At 42.2% G+C, this 13,301-nt stretch overlaps 1 protein-coding gene across 5 annotated transcripts in view; it reads right to left on the bottom strand.

Annotated features, from left to right (window-relative positions):
• Positions 1 to 9,073, bottom strand: part of evi5l (ecotropic viral integration site 5 like) — a 43,923-nt gene extending 34,850 nt beyond the window's left edge. For 4 of the 5 annotated variants that reach the window (XM_085459726.1, XM_085459725.1, XM_085459724.1 and 1 more), the window contains exon 1: positions 8,634 to 9,073. Coding sequence is in view for 1 of the 5 variants with exons in the window: in XM_085459728.1 (XP_085315854.1) it covers positions 8,634 to 8,650 (17 nt within the window). In the remaining 4 variants the exon portion in view is untranslated. The remainder of the gene's footprint in view (positions 1 to 8,633) is intronic. The other variant, XM_085459727.1, reaches the window with a different exon arrangement.
• Positions 9,074 to 13,301: the final 4,228 nt, after the last annotated feature.

Here is a 13,301-nt window from a genome sequence, read left to right as displayed (position 1 = left end):
AAGATGATGTCAATCTGCCTTTTCTTCTGAAACTCATTTGACAGACTGGTGTAGCACCTGATGAAACTGCCTTGTCAATTAAGCCTCAACCCCAGCAGCAAGACTGAAGTGAGCTCGGTTATTGACATAATGTATAACTCTACAAGATACCTGCGGCATTTTAGCCTCTGGCTCTCGCTTCCCAGCAAGCAGCAGGTGAATACAGAGGGCTCGTGTTCACTATCCTGGCCAAGCTTTGATGTTTTGCACCAAAGACACAAAAGTATATCATAGAATATTTAAATTATATATGTCTCAATGCCGACTCTTTATGGACAGCAAACTGCTATTATTACAGCGATATGGACAAATATCCACGCCAGATTTTCCTTCGGCTTAAGCCCTGCTGGGCTTAAATTATTGCTGACCAAACAATACGACTCAAGCTTAGACTAATACATAAAGACTTAATAAAGAGGTCTTTAGATTAATTGAAAACTGGGTTAATGTACTGCATTAAAAATATTCTACATGCCATTATAGCATCTTCTAAAGGGACTGCCTTTTAGGAATAACAGAGAAGACGTTTGAGAGGTTTTCAGTACTACAAAGGACTATTCAGCCGTGTCATTGTGGTCAACCCACACTGTAAAAGGTGTGAGTCATGCAGGATTTAAAGTCCCCCTGCCCCATTCTGTCTCTCTCACTCACAAGCACACGCACGCACGCACACACACACACACACACACACACACACACAGTGACATTGTGAAGGTCTCTGGCAAAGCAAAACAAGCCATATTTTCAGAGCTTGGCTGTTGTTCTGTATATGACTGCAGGCCTGCAGTAATGTCATTGTGGGCATGGAACTGCAGAGAACAGAGAGTATTAAGGTAATAAGTGGTGGTGATGGTATTTCACTTATATTTGCTTTTCTGAGCATGCGTGTGCACCAAATGAAAGGATAGTTTTTAGTTGTGCCGTGGCATTTCTCCACACTCGTTGTAACCTGTGTTTATAAAATCCTATCTCGATAATGATTTGTTGATAAATATGTGAACGACTGTGTGATGCACATGTTTAGTTTCTCCACCACCGCGTCACTGTGTACAATTATGGCATTGTGCATAGTCTATGCTTGAATGCATCCTCTCCGAGCTCTCACTGTCCACACAAACAGACAGGGCCATTATCTCCCCCTCTGACTGTCCTCTGCACACAAACACACACCACCCCCCGTGATTTAACATGAATTTGCATTTACAATGTTATATGCATATATTGCATGGGAACCTTACTTTACGATGTTTACGATTAACAAAACATTAGTGCTTAAAAAAAAAAAAAAAGTCTTCACAGTCCCCATCTGGGCTCGACTTTGACACTGATCCACCCTGAGGCAGTTATAATAGGGAGGGTGACAAAAACAAAATGCTCTCTTTTGATCTCTTTAGGAGATCAAGTAATAAACAGATGGATCCGCAGTTTCCTTAGAGGAATTACATTATACATACACTTGGAGGTGTAAGAAAAACACAAAAACACAAAGCTAAAAAAAATATATCAAGATTTACAAAAACAAAATAAAAACAAACACAAAAATTAGCAAGTTGTCACAGTCTTCCTGCTGTGACAACAAGCATGACCCTTGTTAATCTGTAGCTGCTAACCTCCTCGCTGTCCCAACATGATCTCATGCTTAGCTTCTGACACGTGGACTTTTCTCTGGCACGCTATTCAACTACTGTACCCGTTATCCTTGTGACTGCTGCTGGTCTCCACACTGCTCAAAACATCCCATTGTAAGATGGGGATGTTCTTATTTTTGATTTTAACATTCTATGGAGCGTACTTCTGTGCAATGTCTGAAAAGTAAGACATGCTGTTACTTTAAACTCTGTCTCTGGGTGATCATTTAACTCATGAATATAACTGAAGTCACAGCTCAGTCACTATTTTTAACTTCTGTGTACACTGATTTTTAATCAAATGACGTCAAGGTCATAAAATCCAGCTTCCCTCCCGCTTCCAGGCAAAGCTTTGTCTAGTTGTTAATTACCACTGAATCTGTGAAGCCAATATACTTTCTAATCCTGTCTTCCGTCTGCTAGAGATATTCAACAGTGAATCTGAGTCTATATTCACCAGCTACCTGACACTCCTGCAGACATCATCCACCGTCATTAGTAGTATTGTAATGACAATCTGCGCTCCAAACAGCTCTCATGTATCGACTGCACAGTATATATCAATGAGTGTTTATGTGCATATAGTGCAGCAGAGGTTTTCCAGATTTGTCAAGTTTGAACATGCTATGGTATTAGGTATACAGTGGGGCAAAAAAGTATTTAGTCAGCCACCGATTGTGCAAGTTCCCCCACTTAAAATGATGACAGAGGTCAGTAATTTGCACCAGAGGTACACTTCAACTGTGAGAGACAGAATGTGAAAAACAAAATCCATGAAGCCACATGGTAGGATTTGTAAAGAATTTATTCGTAAATTAGGGTGGAAAATAAGTATTTGGTCACCTCAAACAAGGAAAACCTCTGGCTCTCACAGACCTGTAACGTCTTCTGTAAGAAGCTTTTCTGTCCCCCACTCATTACCTGTATGAATGGCACCTGTTTGAACTCATCATCTGTATAAAAGACACCTGTCCACAGCCTCAAACAGTCAGACTCCAAACTCCGCCATGGCCAAGACCAAAGAGCTTTCGAAGGACACCAGGAAAAGTATTGTAGACCTGCACCAGACTGGGAAGAGTGAATCTACAATAGGCAAGCAGCTTGGTGTGAAAAAATCAACTGTGGGAGCAATCATCAGAAAATGGAAGACATACAAGACCACTGATAATCTCCCTCGATCAAATCCCACAGTGCCAGACGTGCTCCGCTGCTGAAGCCAGTGCATGTCCAGGCCCGTCTGAAGTTTGCCAGAGAGCACATGGATGATACAGCAGAGGATTGGGAGAATGTCATGTGTCCAGATGAAACCAAAGTAGAACTTTTTGGTATAAACTCAACTCGTCGTGTTTGGAGGAGGAAGAATACTGAGTTGCATCCCAAGAACACCATACCTACTGTGAAGCATGGGGGTGGAAACATCATGCTATGGGGCTGTTTTTCTGCCAAGGGGACAGGACGACTGATCCGTGTTAAAGACAGAATGAATGGGGCCATGTATCGTGAGATTTTGAGCCAAAACCTCCTTCCATCAGTGAGAACTTTGAAGATGAAACGAGGCTGGGTCTTCCAACATGACAATGATCCAAAACACACCGCCCGGGCAACAAAGGAGTGGCTCCGTAAGAAGCATTTGAAAGTCCTGGAGTGGCCTAGCCAGTCTCCAGACCTCAACCCCATAGAAAATCTGTGGCGGGAGTTGAAAGTCCGTGTTGCTCGGCGACAGCCCCAAAACATCACTGCTCTCGAGAAGATCTGCATGGAGGAATGGGCCAAAATACCAGCTACTGTGTGTGCAAACCTGGTAAAGACCTATAGTAAACGTTTGACCTCTGTTATTGCCAACAAAGGTTATGTTACAAAGTATTGAGTTGTATTTTTGTTATTGACCAAATACTTATTTTCCACCCTGATTTACGAATAAATTCTTTACAAATCCTACCATGTGGATTCATGGATTTTTTTTTTCACATTCTGTCTCTCACAGTTGAAGTGTACCTCTGGTGCAAATTACTGACCTCTGTCATCATTTTAGGTGGGGGAACTTGCACAATCGGTGGCTGACTAAATACTTTTTTGCCCCACTGTAAATGAGGAGGAGACACATTTGGGGAAAATGAACTAACAAAGCCAATGAATATTGTTTTGAGACTTCACAAAGTCTACTGACCCTGCTCACTTCCTATGACTGATGGTTTCCTGCTCTAAATGTAATTAGTATCCCTTTCTAGAAGGTTTGGTTCCCCTGAGTGCCATTGTGACAGGAAATTGTCTAGAAATGGCCATCCATACAACCTACTGTTGACTTCAAGTCACAGCTGACTCTTTTGTGCCACTGAATGATCAGATTTGAACAGGTCAGATTAATCAATATTTTGGAAAAAAAAAAAAAAGAAAAAGTAAAACATCCATAATGTCAAAAGTGAACTACAAGATGGTAAGACCGAGAATAACTGAATGGTTAACTCTATTTCTTCTCCATACAGGTAAACACAAAAAGCTATGTACTGAACAGTGACAATCAGGCAATGATTGCTAAACTAATGACTTCTTTCAAAGGCTTTCACAACAAAAGAATCCTCTCTGACACTAATGTTGTGAAGCAGGAGAAAGCTGTCCATTAGCCTAAAGAAGATCTGAAAAGGTGTGAAGTCAACAATAAATGAAGCTTCTAGTTGTTTCAGACTACAGGAGTGAAGCTGAACTCCAGCCCGCAAAGATTCACAGGATCACAGATGTGTAGCTCAGTACAACCATCCCTGCTGTGAGGCTGGGGTGGAAGGAAACGCATGTTTTTACGGCTTGGCACGGCGTGCCTAAAGCCAGTTGGTGGTTAAGCTTTTTCAGTCGCTGACTTATTTTTGCTTTCCTGTTGCATTCATTACATTATTTAAAGATTTCATACTTTCCCAGCAGTGCCGTCAGAAGCACTAATCAGTTGTCGAGCTGTTTAATCACCCATTCTGATTACAAACATCTGCTGTTTGCTGCTGGAAATTTGTATTTGTTTGATCTTTTTTTTTTTTTTTTTGTTAAATTTTCTCAAATTAAATTTTAACTGCCTGAAGTCTCTCAGGAAAATGGAAATATAATAAAGCTCAGGGGGAGCATAGGACTGCTCAGCTCCCCTAATAAAGATTGAAAAGGGCCATTTTTCTTAATGAATGTTTTTACTGTAGGAACTTAAAATATATATTTGATTTGAAAACAGATGCACTAAAGGATACTAAGGTAGAATTACAACTTTTACTTATGTAAAGGGACTAAATATTTGTTTATCGAGTTTGCAAAATAGTTATCCAACACAAATTTTTAACTTAAACACAGCATGCTGTGTTTAATTTAAAAACTTGTGTTGGATAACTATTTCTACCCTGTAGATATGCTGATAGGTAGACCATTTAAGGCTTTAAATACAAACGGTGCCACTTTATACTTTATACAACAGCAAGAGCCCCATGTGATGACATGGATTTCATAATATGTCAGTATCTCACTTTTTTTAATCATACTCTCATAGGTTCATACTATGGTAAATCATTCCCTCGTGTTAATTTTAAATGACAGCTAAACATTAACTGTTCAGTTGCAAGGCATCAATCTTTTGTACAGAAAAACCCCATGTTTAAAAAAATAATACTGGTAATCAAAGGCATGAACATAACAATAACATATTCTTTTGGTATTCTTTTTGCCAAAGAAGCTACATCAAATTACTATTCAAACAGGTGAATGAATGAATATAGTTTCATGTACACAAGCCTTGATAAATATGGCCCTACGGTATATAAGTCAAATTTACATTTTGGTATAAATCCCAAGTGCAGCAGCAGTATGAAAATGAGATCACAATTCAGTCTGTGTGAAACCTGCAGGGTAACACAAATCTAGTTACAAATCTGCAGAGAACAATAAACCAGACAGAGGAGGGCTGAGGAGGAGCTGCAGTCATAGTGAGCTTGAACCACAGCAGTCAGGTCATCAAGCAGCTCCCTGTTTCCATGTGTCAGCAAAAGAAATGAAGTGCAGTGCCATGCAAATGGCCAGGCAACCATAAACACAGACAGCCAGCAAACCAAGCAGGAACCCCAAGCATCAGTCCAAACAGAGTATTTTAAAGGAACACTATTCTGTTATTATTACTATACCATAAATCTACACTTTAATCACATTTTGCATGGATTGCATCTGGGGATGCCGTGATCTGATATTTGGATCACATACCAGTCCAATCCTTACTTGTAAAGCTGGATCGGATATAGGTGATGATGAGCTACATGTTGTTTACTACACTACACAGCGGCAACAGAGCATAGTTAGCTAACAGCAAAGGAAGGCAGTTTGGAGGCCCTTCACATTGGCTACAACAACAGCTTTTCTTTATGTTTGCCGTAGTTTCAATTTAACTGCAACTGTGGTCAATGTGAGCAGGTATGACTAAAAGACAGTGGCGACAAAGAAAAGTCACTGTCATTTGTATCTTAGAGGCAGTACGTGTTTGGAAGCTTTTACCACATTTACAGGAATGTAAGATGTTGTAACCAGCCGTGTTAACAGTTCTTCACTTCATCTGTCTCTGTCAGCTCCACCCTGCATGCAACGTGTGTGTGTGTAACAGTAAATTAAGGTGCACTCAGAACAAAGAAGGACCGCAAAAACTAACATAAATAAGGGCAGTATGGAGTAGCACGTGACTCAGAGCCCAGAAATCAACATTACTGAAGCAGTGAGGGATCATCAAAACAAAAGGCAGCCAACATCAAAAGAAGAGCGTATGAGGGTTCAGGCATTGTTGATGAACAAAGGTGACCATATCAAATATCAACTTTCAAGTTTGTTAGAATTATGCAAACATATACTGCATTTTCATTTATGTTTCTATTATTCACCACAGCCACTTCCCAATTTACCCAGCAAAATATAAAGAGATAAGGAGTGACACAAGACTTTTGCACAGCACCGCATACTAACCTAATCAGCGAACAAAACATCTACAGTGTGAGGAAAAGCTGCATTTAAACCTTGGGAGTAAAACACTGAGTAAAACATCATTGTCCTGTACATGAAAAAAATTAAGTCCATCTGAAGAGAAACTGCGCATATATGATAATAATGATTCCCCATTGAATCAATGAATAGAACTGTTAACAAAAAAATAAAAAAAATATCATAATGTCACTATTTTATTATTAATCTATGCTGCTGTTGTTGCATTAAGACACTATAGTAGATCAAATGTTTTGCTTTAGCGTAAGATTTCAAAGAAGAGACATCTTTACTGAGACCAGTCATTAAAGACCAGTCTTGTTTCAGGCGTGAGGAAAAAAAAAATAAATCAATCTTTCCATCTTGTGAGGACACACACACATGGGGCTCCTGTTTATTACTGATGGTCCTCTCCTACAACCACACACAGTGGCAGACAACAATAACCCTGGACGGCAGCATGTACAGAATCTGTATAGTACACTGACAAAGCTGTGAGGTGATAGCCCTTCTCTTGTTCTTGCTACACACATTAAACAAATGCACACATGTAAGGTGTACACACATCTCTGAGATTGTTTATCTTTAAGACACTGCCCGGAGCCTTTTTGCTCACCACAGTCTTACACAGATAATGAGGAAGCAGTGTCAGTTGCAGAGCGCAAAGGAAAAGATTGGCTGGGAAGAACTAGGGTGTGTTTGCATGTCACAGAGTACTAGTCACTTGTTTCTATTTCTTTGCTGGATCAGATAAAGATGAAGTTTCAGGCCTTTGCGCTTAAAAACAAGGTCACCAGGATGTGAGAATCTGATACCGGTTTCCTTGACAGCAAAATGTGTGAGAAGGCTTTTGCACAGTGAGTGGATTATACAGGTAAAAATAAACATTATCTCACTGAATCTCACATCAACACATGACAAGCCCATTATTCACCCATTACTCAGTGCAAGCCCTCATTCATGGAGCATCCTTGGACTGTCTGCCCTCTTAAAAAAGATAAGAAAGAGTACTTGGGGGAAGAAGGGTGGAGAATTGTTTAATTTCTTGACTAGTGAGGCGTGTGGTGTATTTAATAGAATAGAATAGAATTCAACTTTATTGTCATTGCACATGCACAGGTACAGGGCAACGACCCACCCTTTCTCTATTTTTGTTATTACAGTTGGGTTTTTAAAATTATACAGTATATCTGCCCTCATGAGTCAGTAGTGAGTTATTTAACTCGCCTGTAGTAAGAGCAGTAAAGCCAGTCAAGCACATTACAAGGGATTTAGTTGTTAACCCCACTCTGATTAGATAAATACAGCAAGAACAACCGGATTCACCTATAATGAGTAGTTAGAGGGCATGCATGAGCAGTACAGTAAACATCTGGAGGGAGATATTTGTAGCAGTCCCTCTGCTATCTATAATCCCATCTTGCAAACTCATACTCCAAGATCCTGTAATCTACTGGCCTGGTTTGTTTGGACATGACAGCTCATTATCCTGGCCTGCTGCTGTTGCTTAAGAATGCCTGGACTACAGGGGCCTGCATGCTCTGCAGTCGGCTCATGGCTCGGCTGGATCAACATCTGTGGCCAAAATGACACATCATCCTCTCGCTTTGCGGCACCAAATGTTCCGGCTTCCTACGGCAACATGATTGTGTAACGACACGAAACGAGGACGGGACATTGAGGAAAAGACGATATAAACATGGCACACCAGCAGCGTGCTAAGCATTAGCAAGAAATATGGTTTATGTGCTAATGAATGGGCCGCGTCTCCGCTGGCATGTTGTACAGTGGATTTTTTTCACTGATACAAATGGAGCAGACCCTGGAAGCAGCGGCTGCTACTGATGTCGGCCCGTTCAGTTATCATAGCATTTAATAAACCAATAAGCTCGCAAGCCCTTCAACTGACTGCTCGTGAAAACGCTAATGTTTAATTTAAATATAAAACCGTCAAATAAACAAATAAGATTCGTTAACGCTTACCTGCACTCCTTTTCCATAATCGGAGCGGTGTGTTTAGCGTCGCTCCCAAGCCGGTCTGTCGTAAACGTCAAACGTGTGTTACCGGCTAATTAAAATCTTAATAAACCACCGAGGACAAATACGCCGTCCAGCACAGTGCCATCCTCCTGCCGCCGTTCGACCGGGGAGGAAGCGCCGCGTCTCTCGCTCGCTGGTCGCGAGGCAGCGCATGCGGTGAGAGGGGACGTGCGCGTGCGAACCGAATTTAGAGGAGAAAAATATTTCTGGAGGCGTCCACTGAAATAACCATGACAGCCGTGTGATGTAGTCAACGGCTCAGCAGGGATGTGGTATAAACGGATGCATCAATCATTGCAAGTAAATCACACAGAATGGCTGGCGTTCTTAGGCTTCAGGTTGAGCTCGAGGTAAGGCGAACCAATCAAACAGCGGAACGAGGCGAGAGCGACACGCCACGAGCCAATGGCAGGGCCGAATTACGGGATTCCAGTGGAAGGACAACGTATACAACCAATCACCGAGGAGCTTTATTCTGTTAGAAGGCGGGCTCCGCAGGTGTCACAGAGCGGTGTCAGTTAAACGGATTTATCGGTATTTGGCAACGATATTATTCATTATCTGACAAAAAATAAATAAATAAAAATAAAAAACATGTAATTGTTTCAACTAATTTGTGGTAATACTTTTGATTATCTTATAACCGACAGAAGCAGCTACCTGTTACTGGATAGTGAGAGTGCATAATAATAATAAAAATAATAATAATAAGTATAATAAGTATAATGTAAACTGTCAAAACTAAATGTGCTGGAGGTTATAAGTGCTGATGCATCACTCATATGTAAGTAGCATTTAAACTAACCTATTAGTTATTGTATTGACTAGTCTAGTTTGTATTTGAGATGTTAATGATTTGTATGGAGACGTTATTCTGTTAAATAACAACTAGAGAAACATCTAGTTGTTTCTCTAGAAACAACACCTTAACTTTCCTGAGTTTAATGTGAACTTATGTGAACTAATCAATCAAGATGTGATTCAATCAAGATCTGATTAGAGAATGTAAACTCAGTAAAGAAAGGGGGCGATCAAAGTGCAGTTGCTTTTAAGATGAGGTTAGTAATACAGCATTTAAAGCTGGAAAAAAGGAGCCAAGATTAGATCATCTGGGCCAGATCTTTGGCCGAGACTTGCCAGTTTTGAATCACAATAGCCCCATTGAGAATTCTGCTACAGCTTTGCTACCAATGCTGCCAATAAAAACACACGCACATTTCACATCAGAATCAGAATCAGAATCAGAATGGGTTTATTGCCAGATGTTGAGGTTTACAACATTAGGAATTTGCTGCGGTGCTTCAGTGCAGACAATAAGAATTAAAGTGCTATGTAGAAAGAAAGATATGTGCATGAGATATACATGAGATATGTACATGAGAATAAGAATTATGAGCGCTACGTAGAAGATATATACATGAGTGCAGGTGGTGATCAGTGCCAGACATATATACATGAGAGTAAGAATTATGAGTGCTACGTAGAAAGATATATACATGAGTGCAGGTGGTGATCAGTGCCAGACATGAAATGATGCAGTGACACAGCGTAGGGTCATGTGTTAGTGGCGGGGACAGTCATGTGGTTATTGTTCATGTGTCCCACAGCAGAGGGGAAGAAACTGTTCTTGTGGCGAGAGGTTCTGGTGCGAATGGACCGGAGCCTCCTGCCTGAGGGGAGCAGGTCAAACAGACTGTGTCCAGGGTGAGAAGGGTCAGCTGAGATCCGGGCTGCACGCCGCAGAGTCCTGGAGGTGTACAGGTCCTGCAGAGATGGGAGTCTGCAGCCAATCACCTTCTCAGCAGAGCGCACAACACGCTGCAGTCTCTGTTTGTCCCTGATAGTGGCTCCAGCGTACCACACGGTGATGGAGGAGGTGAGGATGGACTCGATGATTGCAGTGTAGAATTGCACCATCGTCCGTGTTGGCAGGTTGAATTTCTTCAGCTGCCTCAGGAAGTACATCCTCTGCTGGGCTTTCTTGATGACGGAGGTGATGGTGGGCTCCCACTTCAGGTCCTGGGTGATGGTGGTACCCAGGAAGCGGAATGAGTCCACAGAGGTGATGGGGGTGTCAGTCAGGATGATGGGGGGGAGTGGGGCTGTGTGCTTCCTGAAGTCCACAATAATCTCCACTGTCTTCTGGGCATTCAGCACCAGGTTGTTGTGGCTGCACCAAGACACCAGACGTTCAACCTCCCTCCTGTAGGCAGACTCGTCCCCGTCCGAGATGAGCCCAATGACGGTGGTGTCATCTGCGAACTTGATTAGCTTGACAGACTGGTGGGTGGAGGTGCAGCAGTTGGTGTACAGGGAGAAGAGCAGAGGAGAAAGAACACAGCCCTGAGGGGAGCCGGTGCTGATGGTCCGGGAGTCCGAGACATTCTTTCCCAGCCTCACGTGCTGCTTCCTGTCCGTCAGGAAGTCAGTGATCCACCGGCAGATGGGATCAGGCACATTCATCTGGGAAAGCTTGCCTCGGAGATGGTCTGGAAGGATGGTGTTGAAGGCAGAGCTGAAGTCCACAAACAGGATCCTGGCGTAGGTTCCTGGGGAGTCCAGATGCTGCAGGATGAAGTGTAGGGCCATGTTGATGGCGTCGTCTACAGACCTGTTGGCTCTATATGCAAACTGCAGGGGGTCCAGGAGGGGGGCCGTGAGGGTCTTGAGATGGGAGAGAACTAGGCGCTCAAATGACTTCATGACCACAGATGTCAGAGCCACGGGTCTGTAGTCATTTAGTCCAGTGATCCTAGGTTTCTTGGGGACAGGGATTATGGTAGAGGACTTGAAGCAGGCAGGCACATGACATGCCTGCAGTGAGGAGTTGAAGATGCCAGAAAACACTGGGGCCAGCTCGTTTGCACAGTGTCTGAGGGTGGCAGGAGACACACCGTCTGGGCCGGGAGCTTTCCGAGCATTCAGGTTCTTAAACTGCTTCCTCACATCTGCTTCATGAATATGAAGAGTTGTGGTCGGAGGAGGTGGTGTGAAATCCTCTTTTGTGTGGGGTGAGGGGGCGGGTGTTGCAGGTAAACAGTTTGAAGGTGGTGATGGCTCTATGGAGGGGGGAGAGGTGGGGGAATGAGTGTCCAAAGTGCCTCTATTGTTGGGGTCGTTGGAGGTGTGAAGGCTGCCTGATGGCTCGTCAAAACGACAGTAGAAGTCGTTGAGGGTGTTGGCTAAGAGCAAGTCATCAGTGGAGTGGGGGGTTTTAGGCTTGTAGTTTGTAATATTCCTAAAACCTTTCCACACAGAGGCCGAGTCATTCTCTGAGATCTGCTGCTGCATCTTCTCAGAGTGCTGATGTTTAGCAATGTCCACTTCTTTAGTGAACCTGTACTTGGCCTCTCTGTAGCAGTCCCTGTCTCCGCTTCTGAACGCCTTACTCTTTTCCAGCCACAGCTTTTTGAGTTTAGGAGTAAACCAGGGTTTGTCATTGTTATAACTCACCCTGGTGCGTGATGGCACAATGCTGTCCTCACAGAAGTGGATATAGGAGGTGACAGTGTCCGTAAACTTGTCCAAGCTGTTAGAAGCAGCCTTCATTGTGTCCCAGTCTGTGGTCTCCAAACACGTGCGAAGCTCCTCCACAGCCTCGTTGCTCCACAGTTTTTTGGTCCTCACGACAGGTTTGGAGAGCTTCAGCCTCTGTCTGTACGCGGGGATTAGGTGGATCATGACGTGGTCAGAAAGTCCGTACATAGTGTATGAAGTAAAAATAATTATATTACATGGTGTGAGATTCTGCACATTGCCTATGGAAAGGCAGACCTGGTTCCAGGGAAACACTCAAGTGAACAAACACACAATACGTAATCAAAATAATCCCAGTATTCTTTTCTTTATTTTTGTTAGTTTCTGTTATTTTTACCTTCCAAGAGACACCCGGTTTTTAATAGACTAACAAAACTGTCACTTTATAGTTAAACTATGATTAATTGGACTGTACAAATGTAAAGTGATAAACATTTAGATTCAAATATTGTCTCAGTGTCCTCTATTCCCCCCAAATTCACATTCACATCTTGAATTTCAGTTATATATGGAAATGTGACCTAACATATTGAGACATGCCACAATACAACAAACGATGATGGTGTTTTAATAACAGGATATATTTTAATTGACTTTTATTTTCTTACTCTCTAAAGGCAGGGCTTGAAGGGTGACTGACTTACTGTGCACAGTATTGATAATGTGCATCATCTGGACAATTACTTTATTGCCATCAAGTGGACAAATTGGATACTACACTTTTCCATACCCAAAGCAGCAAATACAGCTTAACTGATACCTACTGGTTTTTTTGTTTGTTTTATTATTAATTTTAAATCTAATTATTGGCATTTATGGATGTTGGTGTACAAAATTTTGGAGACATTGTGCATTTCTTCATATTTTGTTTTCAATGAGCCATGCTTAATATGGTTTCTTAAAGTGGTCTCGGACAGTAGTATACCAGCTCCAGCTCAAGACTAAGAAATTTAGAAAATCATGGATTGATGGAATACATATTTTTATTCTTTCGTTCAAATCATACAAAGGACGTCAGGACAGAGACACAACAGTGAGTGCCTATAGCCATTTGTAAAACACGGTGAAGGCTCT

This window comes from Copadichromis virginalis, linkage group LG6 (assembly GCF_057382275.1).
Source record: "Copadichromis virginalis isolate Kocher_CV1m ecotype Utaka linkage group LG6, C_Virginalis_male_GT1.1, whole genome shotgun sequence".
Classification (NCBI taxonomy): domain Eukaryota; kingdom Metazoa; phylum Chordata; class Actinopteri; order Cichliformes; family Cichlidae; genus Copadichromis; species Copadichromis virginalis.
This window is presented reverse-complemented; position numbering and strand designations above follow the sequence as displayed.